The sequence below is a fragment of the Salmo trutta genome, chromosome 36, assembly GCF_901001165.1.
Source record: "Salmo trutta chromosome 36, fSalTru1.1, whole genome shotgun sequence".
Classification (NCBI taxonomy): Eukaryota; Metazoa; Chordata; class Actinopteri; order Salmoniformes; family Salmonidae; genus Salmo; species Salmo trutta.
In genome coordinates this window covers 23415145-23433274 of record NC_042992.1, presented here as the reverse complement: position 1 = coordinate 23433274, position 18130 = coordinate 23415145, and the positions used below count along the sequence as shown (strand labels likewise).

At 41.8% G+C, this 18130-nt stretch overlaps 1 protein-coding gene across 4 annotated transcripts; it reads left to right on the top strand.

Annotated features, from left to right (window-relative positions):
- Window positions 1-1375: 1375 nt before the first annotated feature.
- anln (anillin, actin binding protein) lies at window positions 1376-17836 on the top strand. Of its 4 annotated transcripts, none has more exons than XM_029735095.1 (24): window positions 1376-1559; window positions 2829-2982; window positions 3435-3926; window positions 4104-4459; window positions 4689-5082; window positions 5256-5506; window positions 9435-9539; window positions 9670-9790; window positions 10017-10222; window positions 10428-10573; window positions 11114-11261; window positions 11685-11820; window positions 11989-12165; window positions 12394-12520; window positions 12607-12655; window positions 12751-12804; window positions 13336-13368; window positions 13682-13700; window positions 13925-14037; window positions 14372-14425; window positions 14770-14856; window positions 15105-15212; window positions 15457-15629; window positions 15976-17836. In XM_029735095.1, exons 1-24 carry the CDS (start codon window positions 1542-1544, stop codon window positions 16088-16090), a joined length of 3636 nt encoding a protein of 1211 aa, XP_029590955.1. In that variant the 5' UTR covers window positions 1376-1541; the 3' UTR covers window positions 16091-17836. The 4 variants fall into 4 exon arrangements, with proteins under 4 accessions (XP_029590955.1, XP_029590954.1, XP_029590956.1 ...); XM_029735094.1 differs by having other exon boundaries at window positions 4686-5082; XM_029735096.1 differs by lacking the exon at window positions 14372-14425 and having other exon boundaries at window positions 4686-5082.
- Window positions 17837-18130: the final 294 nt, after the last annotated feature.

Below are 18130 nucleotides of genomic sequence, written 5' to 3'. Positions count from 1 at the left end.
ACTTACAGTACCAGTCAAAAGTTTGGATATATTTTGATTTGTTTAACACTTTTTGGCTCACTACATGATTCCATATGTGTTATTTCATAGTTTTGATGTCTTCACTATTATTCTACAATGTATAAAATATAAAAAATAAAAAAAATGGAATGAGTAGGTGTGTCAACATTTGACTGGTACTGTGTATATAGCCATAATATGACATTTGAAATGTCTCTATTCCTTTGGAACTTGTGAGTGTAGTGTTTACTGTTTTTTGTTGTTGTTTATTTCACTTGCTTTGGCAATGTAAACATGTTTGCCATGAGAATAAAGCCCTTTGAGAGAAGACAGGCTATGTGTGCACTGCCCACCAAATGAGGTGGAAACTAAGCTGCACTTCCTGACCTCTTGCCAAATGTATGACCATATTAGAGATACATTTCCCTGAGAATACACAGACCCACAAAGAGTTCGAAAACAAACCCAATTTTGATAAATTCCATATCTATTGGGTTTAATACACAGTGTGCCATCACAGCAGCAAGATTTCTGACCTGTTGCCACAATAAAAAGGCAACCAGTGAAGAACAAACACCATTGTAAATACAACCCATATTTGTTTTTATTTTCCCTTTTGTACTTTAACTATTTGCACATCGTTACTACACTGTAAATAGACAAAATATGACATTTATTCATTTGGAACTTCTGTGAATGTGTACTGTTAACTTTTATTTTGACTTTTGTTCATTATCTACTTCACTTGCTTTGGCAATGTTAACATATGTTTCCCTTGCCAATAAAGCCCTTAAATTGAACTGAGAGCGATAAAGCCCTTGAATTGAATTGAGAGAGATAAAGCGCTTGAATTGAATTGAGATAAAGCCCTTGAATTGAATTGAGAGTGATAAAGCCCTTGAATTGAATTGAGAGAGATAAAGCGCTTGAATTGAATTGAGCGCGATAAAGCCCTTGAATTGAATTGAGAGTGATAAAGCCCTTAAATTGAACTGAGAGCGATAAAGCCCTTGAATTGAATTGAGAGAGATAAAGCCCTTGAATTGAATTGAGAGAGTCAAAGCCCTTGAATTGAATTGAGAGAGATAAAGCCCTTGAATTGAATTGAGAGTGATAAAGCCCTTGAATTGAATTGAGAGTGATAAAGCCCTTGAATTGAATTGAGAGAGCTAAAGCCCTTGAATTGAATTGAGAGAGATAAAGCCCTTGAATTGAATTGAGAGAGCTAAAGCCCTTGAATTGAATTGAGAGAGATAAAGCCCTTGAATTGAATTGAGAGAGACTTGAATGGCTAGACTGCGTCTGTCTACGCCCATCGGGTTTATCATTGGCTGTCGCGTGATTCCAACCGTCGGAGTCTGCGCAGTGAACACAGCACTGAAATTCAAATGTTGAACAGATCTGTTTGTTAAAAAAAAGGCCGTCTGCAGAAACGGCGGCTTAGGAGCTGTCCGCGTTTAGTGTATTAGGATAGACAAACGACGATTATTCAGTATACGTTAGCTAAATCAATAGATTTGAACAGAGAAACTCTTATCGGGATGGATCCGTTTACCGAGGTGAGTGCACAGTTTGTTTCTAGCTAGCTGCCATGGCCAGCTAACGATAACGCGTTAGCCAACAAAACATTATTTATTGTTGCATTGCATAAAGATGGTAAACTTGTTTGATAGTCACTGTCAAACCCATATTTGTAGCACTGAAATAATGTTGTTAACCTGGATTCAAAACAACGTTAGCTACGTTAACTTACTATGTAACGTTTGTGTGGTAGGTAGTTAACTGGTAGTAGCGTTTAGGACATAACATTGGAAGTATTGGTTGGAGTCAAACTAATACAGACTCCCGACGTTGTGTCCCATAGCTAGGTAACTGGTAACTAACGTTACATTACCTCGTTAACTTGTTCTTCAACAAATGGGAATTTAAATATCTTAACTAGTGTAGCTAGGTAACGTTAGATAACTTTAGCTAAATTCAAATGTATAACGTTAACTGAAAGTTGTTGGAAATGTTGCTAGCTAACGTTAGATAGCCAAGTCAAATAGTATAGAAGTGACATCTAAACCCTGACACCTTCCATACCGTATATAATTTGATATCTAAAGTTAGCCTGCTACCTTTCCTGTTCATAATACTGTACTAAAATTGCATGCCAGCATAAGGCCGTCAGATTGTCCATTCCAACCAATAGAAATGCTCGAGAGATTTCAAATCCAGTAACCACAACAAGTCAGAAGTGGCTCATTCCTAAGGAATGACACACACTAACGAGTTTTCCACACATCCTGGCTGGGTGTGAGACGCCCAGGCAACTGAAACAGGCAGGAATGTGTTGAGTCTTGCACTGTAGCAGCCAGGGCAATAAATCATACCTCAGGACTGTTTGCCTTGGACTGGGAGGCTAGCTAGGGTTTTGGTGTACAGATGAGAACTGACAGGAGAGGAGGAGGCCAGGGAGAAGGACTGTAGAGAACTGCAGCCTTATCTCCCCCAGACCTAGTTGTTTTTCTTGACCCTGTGACATGGACTAAAACGTATTCACTATTTTAAAGCCATAGACCCCCGCCATCCACTGCTCACTATAGGTGCAATAGCAAAAAGGAAAACATAGTATAATGGCACTAACTTAAGTTAACAATGGTGTGTAATGTCCTTCACTTTTATCTGTGCTAGTCAGTGCTGTACAGATTGTAAGTCAGGCTACTCCTGAGTTATGTTCTTATTAGATTAATTTAAATTGGTGAATAAAAGAAGAAATGGTGTAGACACTGCTTTTCAATGCAAATGTGTTATATTTTCGAATAAAGTGTTTTTTACCTGTTCAGAAACTCCTGGAGAGGACCCGTGCTCGCAGGGAGAACCTGCAGAAGAAGATGGCAGAGAGGCCCACTGCTGCTAACAGACAGATGGCCAAGCGAGCTAGGGAGCCTCTGGCTGAGACCTGCAACAGCCTGGTCACAGTGCCTGTCATCAAAAAAGGTAAGATCTTACTCATTTATTCTCAATGTGATACAACATAATTTCTCAATACATTCATTTTCTAGCCCTGTGATCACTCTGGCTGCGATAGTGAGTATTGCATTGATGGGAATCATTTTAATTTACACCTTAGATGGCTCCATTAGCCTTTAGGTGATTGAACTTCATGCCCTGCACGTGCATGGCTTTCCATACCGGAAGCTTAACCTTTGAAACAGCTCACTGAGAAATATCTGTTCAAATCAAGTCAGCGGGATGGGTCTATGGCTGCAGCTTTCCCTATGCTGTATTCAAATATAGACAAACTGGTGATGCTTCAGATCGTCTGTATATGTATATCTGTGAGCTTTAATATGGTATTCCAGGCATATACTTAAATACTAATTTTGTGGATTGGAAATTTCCCACTGTGTAAACTTAACTTATGGTCTTTCTCACTTGACCTCCCCTAGCCCCTCACCCATCCAGCAAGCCCTCTCCCTCAAAGCGGAGTCGTTCAGGTGAACGTGGCCAGCCCACCATGATTGGCGAGGAGAACAGGGAGCCTTCAATGACTCCTCGCACCCTGACCCCTACTCTGACAGACCCCCAGACTGACCGGAAGCCCCCAACGGGCCCAGCCAGCATCCACTCTGCCGCCTCTTCTTTGGGGAGGGTGGCTGTCCCCCCTCCTGCTCCTGTTCCTGAACCAGAACCCAAGCTGGCAGCACAGCTTGTCCCAGAGCAGGCCAGGGAGGTAGCACGCTCTGCCCCAGAACCAAAGGAGGTGGCTGTGAGTGTTGCTCCACAGCCACAGAGGACCAAGAATGTGGAGGTGGTGCCTGCTTGCTCGGTTCTTCAGAGGAACCGAGAAGAGCAGAGGGAGGCTCCCACCTCTACCCCTGCTGCCATTAAGTCTCGCCTGGCCAGACTGGCTGAACAGAGGCAGTACTGGGATTCTGAAGGTAAGGCACATGGCCTGTTGACTAGCTAGATAATTTCATTTGCACATGTAGCACCTGCTTAACCTTTATAGATCACCCGAAAACCAACATCAGTTTGGAATTAGACTACTACAATCATATTAAAAGCATATTTGTTTTTGGCTGACAAATAAGAATGCCTATGTTTTTCCCTTCAAGGTACCTCTGAGGTTCCAGACATCCCAGCAGCTCTGTCCCCAGTAAAGAGCCAGACCCACCGGAGGCAGGCTGTGGCCCTGGTCCCCACACCTGTCCCTGCTGCTGCATCCTCAGAAGCCCCCGTGGGCAGGAAGGGTCGACTGGCCAACCTCGCTGCCAGCATTGGGTCCTGGGAGGACGACCTCGGCCACGCCGCCCCTCGTAGCAGAGACTATGCACAAGGGAACCCTGGTAGTGTCAGTATCGCCACACCAGCTTGGAGGAGAGAGACAGGTGCCAAACCCATCTCTGTGGTTGCAGACCGGACACAAATGAGTCAGTCATCAAACAGCATTCCTGTTCCGGACTCCAACCAGGTGAGTCATAATGCGACAGTTAGCTTAGTTAATAATCATGATGTACATAACTTTTATGTGAGTAATATGTCCACCCATGGGAGAGGCTGATTCTATGGAGACATTTTGGATGTGAAAAAGATTCAAAGTAGAAATTAAGATAGGAAGTGGTGATGCTTTGCAAGAAAGCAGTAACAAGTTATTTTAAATAGTTTGGTTAATACATTTCCCTCTTGCATTTCTTCAGCAGCCTTTAAACTCCCCAGTCAAGTCCACCGGAGTGGTTCCCCCCAGCCCCCAGAAGACTGAAGTACCTGAAGCCAGACCAGCTAGACAGACTAGCAGAGGTCTCCCCTCTCCTTTACCCAGTCCCCAGCGGAGTTGCCAGGGTAGAGCCTCAGCCTTCACACCCAGCCCCCAAAAAGGTGCTCCCTCAGCCTCACCTGTTCCTCAGAGCACCCTGAAGAACCAGGCCCTGTCCCGAGCCCTGGAGGTCAACGCTAGCCCCAGGAAGTCAGAGCTCCCCACACAGCCCTCTAACACTGGGCCCTCTGTCCTGCAGACCAGAGAGAGGTTCACCAAGGAAACCCCCCCCTCCACTCCCCTGCAGCAGAGAGGCACCGCAGGAGCAACTGGAACTCCAGGTGAGCTAGAATGAGCACTCAATTTAGCTTTGTTTCCTAAGCTGAAGTTGACAGCTTATTAGTTTGTTCTGAAATATCAGATGTTTTAATATGCAGTCTCTGCTCATTTGTCTGTTGCTGTCCTCTTCCATTGTCCTCCCAAGAGTTACTAGCTATTTTTCTGTTTCCAACAGGTGTCAAGTCGTTCATGGAGCGTTTTGGGGAGAGGTGCCAGGAGCGCTCCGGCCTGAGTTCCACTGATACCAGCCATGGAGCTGCCGCTCATACCCCAACTGTAGTAAACCCGTCTGGGGCAGGCCTGGCTGGTCGTACCCCTGTGGTAAGCCATTCTGGGACCCCCAACACCAGGCTGGTGCAGGAGAGGCTGAGAGCTGCCCAGGTTGCCAACACCACCACTGCTGACCTTGCACAGAAACAGAAACTGGTACGTACAGTTCACTTTATTTGCTCAGACCTTCTACCTTAACTTCTGTTGCATCTCTATCGAAAATACAGCATCTCTGCTGTAACGTGACATTTTCTAAGGCTTCCATTGGCTCTCAGAAGGCGCCAGAAAGTAAAATGGGGTGTCTGCTGTCTCTGGGCGAAGAACAGCAGGAGAATTTGTGAGTGGTCAGCCTGGGGACAGTGACACTGGAGATGCGTGTTCATGAGAATTCTCAATTTTTTTCTTTCAGCCTTTGAATGAATACTAGAGGACAACTTTACTGGAGGACAACTTATTTTTAACTAAGACAAAATAATTTTTAACTGAATTTTTCCAGTACAATATAGGTTCAGCAAATCCCCTTATTGTTTGGGATACCTTTTAAATGTACCTTCAGGGGTCATTCGATTCAATATTCATCAATAATAAAAAAACAAGACTAACAAGGGAAATCCATTAACTAAGTACAGGTAGATGGCAATAAAAACGATACTACAGAGATACAAAATAAGTTGGAGGAAAAACAAAAATAACTTGAGGAACTTATTCAAGAACAATCTGATGTTATCTATTACAAAAATAAAGCAAACTGGATGGAATATGGAGAAAAATGCACCAAATTCTTCCTGAATCTCCAATACAGGAACGCTAACAAAAATAATTTGCAGAAACTCAACTCCGTCTTCAGTAATATCTATGATTCTCCGAATTATATTTTAAGAGGAAGCTAATTATTTTAGGCAGATGTTCTCTTTTCCGTCTCATCCTCTCCCACTGAATGAAGATTACAGTAAGGAATTCTTTCCAAATAATACAGAAAATTAACAAATGTACAGAAAGATCAGTGCGAAGGCCAAATTACAGAGGAATAACTTTTTGAGGCTATTAAATCCTTTCAGTCTGGAAAAACCCCAGGGCTTGATAGCATACCGGTAGAGGTATATCAAGTATTTTTTCATATACTAAAAGCTCCATTGTTAGATTGTTTTAACTACTCCTATAGAAATACTTGTCTGTCAGGTACTCAGCAGAAAGGTCTGATTTTTCTATTATTAAAACAAGACCCAGATGGCAAATATAAAGATCCAGTATATCTAAAAAAACTGGAGGCCCCTTACACCACAATGTTGTGATGCAAAATGAATAGCATTCAGAATTAAAGGGGTTTTACCAGGTATTGTTCATCCTGATCAGACAGGTTTTTTACATGGACGATACATTGGAGATAATATACGACAACTACTAGAAATAATAGAACATCATGAAACATAGGAAGCCAGGAATGGTATTTTATAGCGGATTTTGAAAAGGCATTTGATAAAGTAAGACAGGATTTTATTTATAAATGCCTGGATTTTTTTCAATTTCATTAATTCTCTAATAAAATGGGTAAAAATTATGTATAGCAACCCCAGGTGTAAAATAGTAAATAACGGCTAATTCTCAGAGTTTTGAATTGTCAAGAGGAGCCAAACAAGGGTGTCACCATATCTATTCGTTATGGCCATTGAAATGCTAGCTATTAAAATCGGCTCCAATAACAACATTAGAGGATTAGAAATCCAAGGCTTAAAAACAAAGGTGTCCATGTATGCCAATGACTCAAGTTTTATTTTAAGTCCGCAAGCTAGTTCCCTGCAGTATCTCATTGAAGATCTAGATAACTTTTCTGGAGTCTGGACTAAAACCTAATTATAAGTGTACAATATTACGTATTGGATCCTTAAATACAACTTTTACATTACCTTGCAGCTTACCTATAAAATGGGCTGATGGTGAAGTAGACATGCTCGGTATTCATATCACAAAATATATTAATAAGCTCTCCGCAATGAATTTCAATAGAAAACTTGTAAAAATAGACAAGATCCTGTAACCATGGAGAGGTAAATACCTGTCTATTTATGGAAAAATTGCCCTGATTAACTCCTTAGTCATATCTCAGTTTACTCACTTACTTGTGGAGCTGCCTACTCCTGATGATTTGAAAAACAAATCATATGAGCAAAAATATTTTGCTTTATCTGGGACGCTAAACCAGACAAAATAAAGCATGTCTATCTATATAATGAATATGAATTGGGTGTTTTGAGAGTATTAAATATAAAATCACTAAACCTCTATCTAAAAGCTTCACTTATTCAAAAGTTTTACTTGAACCCTACATGGTTCTCAAGTAGATTAATGTGCAGATTGCCATGTCTCATTTTTGATTAATTGAAAATGATACTTTGAAAAAAGTATGTCTTTTTCAAACAAGCATTGCAGAGCTGGCTACAATTTCAATTTCAACCCCCTGAAAAGAGAGAACAAATATTAAGGCTGAACTCAAATGTGCTGGTCGATAAAATACATGTATTTATGGGAAAGATGTTTGAAAAGGCTATTTTGTTCTTAAATGATATTGTAATGGTAGAGTTATGTCCTTCATTGAGTTATCAGAATTGTACGGGAAGGTCTACTCAATCCAAGAGTACAACCAATTGATTACCGCATTCCCCAAAAAATGGAGGAGGCGGGTGGCAGGAGGAGGTAGGGAACTGGTCTTTCTGCCCAATATAAAGGATCAAAACTGGCGGAGGAATACAAATAGCATAAATAGGAATGTATACCAGTTTTATTTGAGGACCAGGATGTTGACAACTGTGCCATTCAGATTGCAAAATAGTTGGGAAGAGATTTTTGATATACCGATTCCATGGTACAGGGTGTATGAGTTGATATATAAAACAACACAAGATTCTAGACTTCATGCTTTTCAGCTAAAATTATCATATGGAATTCTTGCCACCAACAAAATGTTGAATATTTGGGACATAAAATCATCGAAGCTCTGCAGATTTTGTTGTGAGGATACAGAATCAATAGACCATTTATTTTGGTATTGCCCTCAGGTAGCCTGTTTCTGGTCTCAGGTTAAGGAATGGCTAAAAATGCATAGCATTGATCTAAAATTGACCCTAGAAATAGTACTGTTAGATTTGGAGAGACTGGGTCAATTACTAATACTCTTAGTAAAAGTATTTATCTTCAACACGCAATCTGTAGATTCTATTCGATAGATTGAAATTGTACGTTAAACATCATAGCATAGTTGAAAGCTATGTGTTGTGTAGAAACACGATGTGGGTGGCCAGCAGAGATGGATGGGATGAGCTGAGGGTTGGTATGTGGGAGTGGAGTTGCTGTGTGAGAGAGCATGATGGTCAAAAGATAAAGGGGGCAAAATAAAACATAATAAAAGCACATTTGAATGACACTAGGTGGCAGTGTTTTTACAACTAATGCCGGTTTGCTTGAGGCTGATGCCGTACAGGTGTTTGTACACATGCATATACACACACTCTCATTCAAATGAACACATATAAGAACAGACACCTACATCTAATAGTGCCAGACATGCACACAAACATATACAGTAGGCATTGCTGTTATTTCAGTTGTCCTTGATGTCCTTTGTTTTAAATGTATTATTTTTTGCATTGTTTGCTGTTTTCTTCTGTCTTTTCCTTTTTTCTCTTTAGCTCATTCTCTTGGTTGTTGGTGCATTGGGGGGTTCTTGGTGGTGGGAATGGAATGAATTGTATTTATTTTATTTTTCTTCCGGGGGGGAGACTGTGGGAGGGGTCTCGAATGGTTGAGAGACAGCTATTGGGGAACTGTGGGGGGGATCTTGGAGGAATCGGGTTTCACAAGATTGTGATCGTGAAAAAGGAAACTATGACATATATTTTATATCACTATCATGCACACGCACCCACACACAAGGATGGCTCTGTTGCAGAAAGACTGATACATGTTTGATAGTGTCTTGATGCTCTATTGTTTGTCCTTCATGTTCTAATACTTTAATGTCACCCCTTCCTTGTGTTTTTTGTAATACATTTTTTTTTAAACACCGTAATATTCTCATTCTTTATTGCAGGAGCGCGAGTCGGAACTTGCTCAGATTCGTAACCGGTTCCAGACAGGGAACATTTGGAAGATCAAGGATGAAGAGGCAGACAACAAGCGAAACACAGAGGCCAAGGTTGGTGGTGAAGTATATTTATTTTAACCACACTTGGACCAAACTTTATATGTGCAGACTGTTGTATGATGGATGACTGCAAAGCAACTAGGAAGGAAATGTTAAATTAGCCTCTAATAATTATTCTCAGGATCTGATTGAGCAGGATCTGGATAGCCTGAATGCAGCATCCAAAAAACCCAATGTACCTGCTGCCACCAACCCAACCTCCAGCCCTGTGAAGCGAGTAGAATTCTCAGTGGAGGAATCAGGTACTGTACTTACTGAGTATACTACTTGATCATACTAACTTGGCTTTCGAAGAGTACACTGATCATAAAAATAAGTCTTCGGATGCTTGAATCAGATGCAAGTTACAGCGTTTTAATGTCCTATGGTTTCGGTCAACAACAAACTTAATTAGAGCAGTCCTTACAATTTAAGTTCATACCGTTGGCGTCACTATATAATATTCCACTCACGATTGTCTCACTGCAGACGAAGAAGAGAGTCATGAGCTAGAGGTGAACGTGGACCAGTCCATCAACTCCGACGTGATCAACGGGATCTTTGACGGGCTCCATGACCAGAGCGAGGTGCAAAGTGGTGAGGAGGAAGATAAATTGAACATCTCCTCTATGTCCATCCTCGCCCCCTTCTCTGAGACTGTGGCTGCTGTCGTCAAGAGCCCAGTGAAGATGATGGTGAGTTAAAGTACAAAGCTGGAAACAACTAAAAGCATAGAAAGTAGTAAAATCTTTTAGCCATTTAATGTCTTGGGGACGTACAACTACTTTTTAATGCCAGCTTGTCATTTTATTTGCGCCCATGGACTAGATACAATGTTATGGCGAATGATGTATTTTTTGGGGCCAACCTAATTACTTTTTCATGTATATCCCTGCCCAGATGTCAACCCCAGCTAGTTCATTCAACGCTAAGAGCCTAACTCCTGACAGTGTTTCCAGACCCAGTAAGTTCCAGAGGGCTCGCATGCTCCGGGCTGGGTCATCAGACAGCCTAGAGACCGATGATGGCCACAACCTGCCCTACAGGTAACCAACCTGTTAAAGCCCATACCCAAACTCTAATGTAGCTGGCTGAGCTTCACCCCTTCTACTGATACATCAACAACTTTTATTTTTATTTTATTTCAAGAGACAACTAGGGCTGGGAATTGCCTGGGACCTCACGGTGCTGATATGAATCGATACTATTGCGATTCTCACAATTCTCTGTTTTGTGATTGGATATTGCGATTTGATTTTCCAAACATATTGCTCACTGTCTGCTGCAGAGAGAAAAGAGTTCATGAGAAAACGCATTTTGATCAGTCAGTGAAATGAAAGTGCTGAAAAGGTTGGCTCGCTATTTAAGAAGGTGGGGTAATGAGCTATAGGAGGAAAATACTGGCGTTTTGGCGCAGGTACAGCTAACTAGCACAAGCTAACGCCACCTACAGTAGCAAACTTGTTTTAATATATATTTTCTTTCAAATCGATATTTTTAGTCAAATATTGATATCGTCCAAAAATAATATTGCCATATAAAACTATCGATTTCAGTCTTTACATATGTTTTCCTTTCTCTTCCAGTATTGATGCGTACAGGTCGACCAGGATCAAGGAGAGTACGGAGAGGCCTCGTGTGAGGCAGGTCATCGTGAGGAAGGAGGATGTGTCTCGTAGAGCAGCAGAGGAACCCAGAAGCCAAGGACACACCAACATCAAACAGAAGATGAAGGTAAAGGCATGAACAGACCGGTAGGATTGTTGTGCGTCTGCCGGCCAAGAGTACTTAGCACCTCTGAACAGAGTGCCGGCCGTAATTTGCACATATGGTCCCTATAACACGTCGTGCTGACAGCAAGCAAACGAATGGTCCCGTACTTTGCAGACCAACAGTCTGTCTGGATAGAAACTGACTCGGTAACACAATGCCAGCACAAGAACAATTCAGGGGTCATACTGTAAGAAGGATCTCACTCTGTACAAAAACCTGATTTCATAGAATCAAGTGTAAGTGCTGAGTGCAAAAGATATGACCTCTAGTAAGTACATCCCTTAAAAGCTTTCCCCCTCACTCCATGTAGGTTCTTCTGACCACTGATGTTGATTTCCTCATTCCATGTGACCAATGAGATGTCTTCTTTCTGATTCCTTGTAGGTTCTGACCAATGAGCTGAACCTGCAGCAAACAGTGATCAGCCAGGCTAGCCAGGCCCTGAACTGCTGTACTGATGAGGAGCATGGGAAAGGCTCGCAGGTGGAGGCAGAGGCTGAGAGGCTTTTACTTATAGCCAGTGAGTTCCCATTCCACCCCTACAACACGAGTGCACATACTGACAGCCAATCCCAATTTTCTCCATATCCCTTGGGGACCGGCTGTTAAATCTTGAGATTATCTACATGCATTTCGCATTAACATTGCATTCAGTTCTTATCTGTCTTATATTCTTGTCTCCCTCCAGCTGAGAAGCGGGGGGCCCTGAAGGCAGAGCTGGACCGTCTGAAGGGAGCGGGTCCTAGCAGTCAAAGGGAGCAGGGTGGGGACATGGGGGTCACAGCCTCCAAGGGATCCATCTCCCTCCTGGAACTACGACTGCCCCTCAAAGCTGACTTTGTCTGCTCCACTGCTAACAATCCAGGTATAGACCCAACACACAATTGTTACTTGATTATCTCTTTAAAAAAATTGAGGATGGTTATTTTTTTGTCATTTGCCTGCAACCAAATTGCCTTTAGGGGACAAAGTTATATTGATCTCCTGTTTCCCACATTGTACTGTCGAACAAGATCCAAATCTACATATACTTCATGTATAGTGTGTTAGACTGAAATCATTAAGTTTTCTTTCTATTTTGTGTTTTTTCCAGAGTGGTCCAGCCATTACTTCTTCATCATGATCCGTGCTGGAGCTGAGAATACAGTTGCTACTCCCCTAGCCAGCACACGAAGCGCTATCAGTGGAGACGCCATCACCTTCTCTACCAAGTTCACCATGTGAGTTAAACTACACAGATTCTCTGAAATTCTGTAGAATAGTACCACTGTCATGTTCTAATGTCTTTCTCTGGCTTCCATTTTAGGCCTGACGTCTCTAATGACTTTGCAATTGATATTGAGGTTTACTGCCTGGTGAGTTTTTGCTACTTTCGGCAAATGCAGATATTGTTTGAGGAGGACTCTGACTTTGATCTGGGATATTACTCTAACCCTGGTTATTTCTTCAGGTGCAGAAGCGTGAGTTGAACCTTGACAAGAGGAAGAAGCCCAGCAAGTCAAAGGTAGTTAGATTTTCTCAAATGTGCCTTAAACTGTACAAATCAGTTTATTGAAGGTTGGAACTGAGCATAGTCTTGTATCTTAGCTGCTAGTTTCTGCTTGAATACACTGCCATTGTTATGCATTTAGAGCCATTTTCAAACGACGTCCTGTCTCTAAGATGAGATGGTGTGTGTGTTCAGATTCTCTGGAGCCATGTTCACGAGGCCCACGAGTTGTGCTTGTCGGTAGGGACTGATTTTAAAACCCCACTCACCTTTTTGTGTGGGTGTAGTGTAATGTTACTACTCGGTAGTAGAACACAACTAATGCTGGTCTTACCAGGCCCTAGGCCTGCTGCTGCCAAATACACACACTAGGCCTACAGGCTCCACTTTTCATTCCAACACATGGTGAAGGGTCCCTTTTGTAGGATGGAAGGCTTTGTTCAGTTGACAATGCAGTTGGCTTAGTCAGTGATTTGAATTACCCATTCACTTGTTTGTGTCCTGACGTAACCTCTTCTGAAACTGAATCACTGTTTCTCTTTCTAGGCCATCACTCCCAAGAGGTTCCTTGCCATCACTGTAAGCTTTCATTCTTACCCACCTCTAATAGACAGTACTGCCTTGTGTTCATATGCGGAATGTTTGAACACTTATCGGATCTGTTCAGGGCGATTTGGTAGGAATGATTGCCACATGAAAAATGTAGAATTGCATCGGTGAATTCATTATAGTAATATTCTGTTGCTGTGTAGATTATGCTGTCATGCATGTTGTATGCACAGTCAGCGATCTTGTAAATGCTGTCATGCATGTTGTATGCACAGTCAGCGATCTTGTAAATGATTCAAAACATGCCTTTCTTTCTAACATCTCTGGCTCGCTGCTCCTGTAGAAGAGCAGTCTGACTCCAGGTAAGGATACTTTTTCAGTTGATGAATTTGAACCCTGATGTCTTACTGTGCTTGTTTAAATAACTGCTGCTAGTGGATATTTTTATCAAGGGTTTACTTGCAGTTGTGATGTGTGGTTGTCTCACCTACTTAAGTTGAACTTATTGTTGCAAGTCTCTGGATGACGATAATGTCTGCTCAGTTACAAAAACATTGCTAAAACATCCTCCTAATGCTCTTTGCAGTGGTGGCCAGTCCTGGGGGCCCTAATGCAGTACGCACCAGTAACTTTGTCCTGGTTGGGTCTCACAAGCTAACGCTAGCCTCTATTGGGAAAAACACGTTCTCATTGGAGAAGGTAAAATCCAAAGACCTTTGTTACATAAAAAAAAAATATATATATATAAATGTTCTAACTCATTTGCTTTCACTGTTGTACAATACAGTCACTTCCATTATATCATGAATTCACCCTCTATTTCCAGTTTGGCTGTATCTCTGCACACAATGCCAGCTAATCATAGGGGCGGGGGTAACATTTGTAGAGTTTGGAACTGACAGTTGTCCTGAGCAGGGAGACAGGCCTCCCAATCTGAGTTTTTTTGTTTGTTGTTCTGCCACCTGCACGGTCTGTGTGCTACCTGCCAGACTCTGACACTCATTCACACACACACCTTGTTTCTCTCTTTTAGATCAAATATGAAGGCATTGAAAGAGCGCTTCTCAGAGACATGTTTCACAGCAAGGTTGCTAATCGATCCATGACCACTTTAATATTTTGGGGTTTGTGACATAATGTGTTTCTGTTGTGGCACCAACTAACATTTCTAACCTCAATCTACACGTTGGTTGGTATTGTTGTAAGGAAAATAAATAAGTTGTGCTGGATGTTTTTTGGGGTGTTTCAGTCAGTGTCCAGTTAATGTATTTCACCATCCAATTGAATCTTCCCTACAAGAAGACAAGTTTTGCGTTTCAGTCTAAAGCCCGATTAACACAATCTGTCCTGTCACCCGATGGAAGCATTTTGTGGTGGTGTTGGTAGTCTTTCAGCTGAGGACTGTTATAACATGTCCTGTGTAATCTGTAGGTGCCTTTCCTGTGCCCCTTGGAGGGACACCTCTACCTGAAGATGCAGTGTGAGGTGGGCTCCTTGGTGGAGGAGAGGGGCTTCTTGGTGAGTACACACTGGCTTTAAACGCGGGGCCCCTGCACACCCCAAGACTGTTGGCATGCTGAGCTAAAGCGTATCAATCAATGAAATGTATTTATCAATCCTTTTTTACACAGCAATTGTCAGTGTTTATAGGAACCCTGCTTAGACCACAAAGAGGAAGCAGAGACCAAGCCTAGGCATTCACGTCTTCATGTCTCAGTCAAGGTTTATTACACAAGCAGTTTCAATAGCTTCCTTCTGTTTTTCAGACGATGTTTGAGGATGTGAGTGGGTTCGGAGCATGGCACAGGAGATGGTGTGTCCTGTCAGGACACACCATCTCCTACTGGACTTACCCTGATGATGAGAAACGCAAGGTAAGAAAAGACGTGGAAGCCAACCTGCCTTTGATCACTATTATTGGAGCCTTTATTCTTGAATGATCAGCCCTGTGAGCCTCATTTCACAATACTGTAGTGGAAATGAGCCTTCAGGCTTTATTTAGCTAATTCTTGATAGTTTTAATGTACCCATATGCCAAATCATGTTGCCTTCAATTAGTAGCTTTTTATATATTTTAATTGTCAATCTATTTCTTTGGATGGATCCATGTCTTTCTAGAACCCAATGGGTCGCATCAACTTGGCCAACTGCACCAGTCGTAAGGTGGAGCCAGCCAACAGGGAGTTCTGTGCCCGGCCCAACACCTTCGAGCTGATCACCGTCCGGCCTCAGAGAGAGAGTGACATAGAGACGCTCGTCAGCCAGTGTAAAAACACAATGTGTGTCACCAAGTAAGTCTCTGGTTAAAGTTGCCATCGCTCTGTGTTTTGTAGGCAAATACTTTCCATGGAGAATGTTGGCTGATTTTGACATTTAATGCACTTGAGTCCAAGTTTTCTATTTTTTTGCGCTCTTCTCCCTTAAGTGAGCACTTGTTTACTCCCCCCTCAAAGATTTTAAAACAATTGGATTGGTGTAGGCAGTGTCAAGTATTAACATATTTCTTAAACCAATCCAATGCCTTCAAATCCTTCAAGGAAGTGAACGAGTGCACACTTAATGTAGAAGGAAACTGAATTGGACTTGGGTCTCCGGTCCAGTATACTGAAACGCATGACTCTTTCCGTGTACCTGCAGGAACTGGTTGTGTGCCGACACCAAGGACGAGAGGAACGTGTGGATGCAGAAGCTCAACCAGATCCTAGTGGACTTGCGCATGTGGCAGCCAGACTCCTGCTACAGGCCTGTTTGAGCACAGAGCCCCCGCCTGGACCCGAGGATAACACCCTGAATAGCTCTGGGTCTCATATGGACTGTCACTATCAGTGACACGATGAATAAGTGCAATACAGTATGAAAGTTATTGAATAAGATTTACCAGTGGATGGTATTTTTAGGTGACAGTCAAGACAGTTTAAGTTGGGATGGGCAACTGGCAGATCAACCCCCCCCAACTCAGTCGGGGTCTCAATTTACTGTTGAGAGTTTTATAGTAGACTATACAAGGTGTAATTTGGTTGTGAATCAGCAGTTTTTATGTTGCCAGTCACTCAATTAGCCCGCGTCAGCTAACATTTTTAGATTGGTAAGTTAGTCTAGCCAGCTATCTAAACTTGTGGTAGTCACAGTCGAATTACAGTCCGGGGGGGACCCCCATTAATTTTGTTAGTCACTCTCACTCAGATAGCACATTAACTACAAACATTTCTTTCTGCCCATGGCAAAATGTGTAGAATTGCAGGAAAGTAACTAAAACATTTTCTCTCCCCTGTCAAGAGGAGGGCTGCTAAAATGTTTTGCTCGCAAGGTCGCTGCATGTGTGGTTATGGATGTGGGTACTCAGACCTGCGAGCCACTGTGGCCCCTCGTGATGAGTTCAGATTTTGTGGCCCCCACCCACATTGACGTTGCCCATCCCTGGTTTAAGTTGAGTGTGAGAGAGATGTCAATAAAGCCATATTTTAGTATATATTACAGTATTGACAAGGGCTGCTGGTGCTTTTACACAATCCATGCTGACCCTGTATTTTCTATGCATTTCCAAAGTGTTGAGGCCATACTCCTAACTTTGAGAGAATTTTGAGACGGTTGCATTTTGGTTTTCTATGCTGTTACTCACACGATACATCCTACTGACGAGATGTGGCTTTTTCGGTTGAATCTGTTGTCTGATTTGGGGAACATTATTATTAAATATTTAACTTTGTCACACCCAATTCTAGAATAATCTGTGTCAGTGCCAAGGTGATGCACCAGAATTTTCTCCATATACATGCGAATGCTCCACTTTTTCATAGTATTGGGAGAATGGGATGATTTGAAAGCACTGTTGAACAATCATAAGAGGTTTTTAGACTTAGCCACACACTTATCCACTCCAATACCCTTCTTGTTTTGCTATTCCCTTTTTTCCCTTTGCAATCTTAGCCATCGCTAATCTTGTATTTATCATGTTGCTCATTGTGGTTATAAACTTCTAGGTGGTCAATGAGACTACGGAACAAGAACCCTTAATATTGTTTTTATGTAGATGTTTTATATTTTTGTGTACATGTTTTAAATGGTTACAGTTATACTGGGGGTGTGGGTCAGCAGATATGAGTATTTTAACGCCATTATTTTGTACTGGTGAACCTTGACAGTTGAGGTTATTGCAATAACCTATGGGCAGATTTCTATTCTCATTTTAGTATCGCTATACACTGTCATTAACTACAAAGCTTATTCTCAGTCCAAGTTTTAAGCATGTGCTTAGAGGACTGAGTGCATCACATTTTTGTGCTGTTACTATCCCCCCAAAACATCCATGTATGTCTTATCTACCCATGAATTAATGCACAATGTTAATTTTCCAATTGTTGGCAGTTATATTATATATCCTCTGATCTGTCCTGTCTAAATGCCAGTCTTTCATTCGAACAACAAGCACTCCAAATAATCCTGATGTACTGGTAATTCTGAAACGATGAGACTTAAATAAATGCCAGCTTTAACCAAAGTAGTGTGTTTTCTTTCAAGATGATTAGGGTTGCATTTTAAGGTACTTTTTTGTGTTTTTAGACCAAATGTAGAGGAGCATGTCAATATAAAATTGGCTATGAAGGGTGAGAAACTGAACAGATATTTCAGTGTTTGTTAAATTGTACATGGTCACTTCTAAAACCTAACTACACTGAACAAAAATGTAAAGTGTAGGTCCCATGTTTCATGAGCTGAATTTTTTTTAAATCCTGGAAATGTTCCATACACGAACAAAGCTTATTTCTCTAAAATGTTATGCACATTTGTTGGG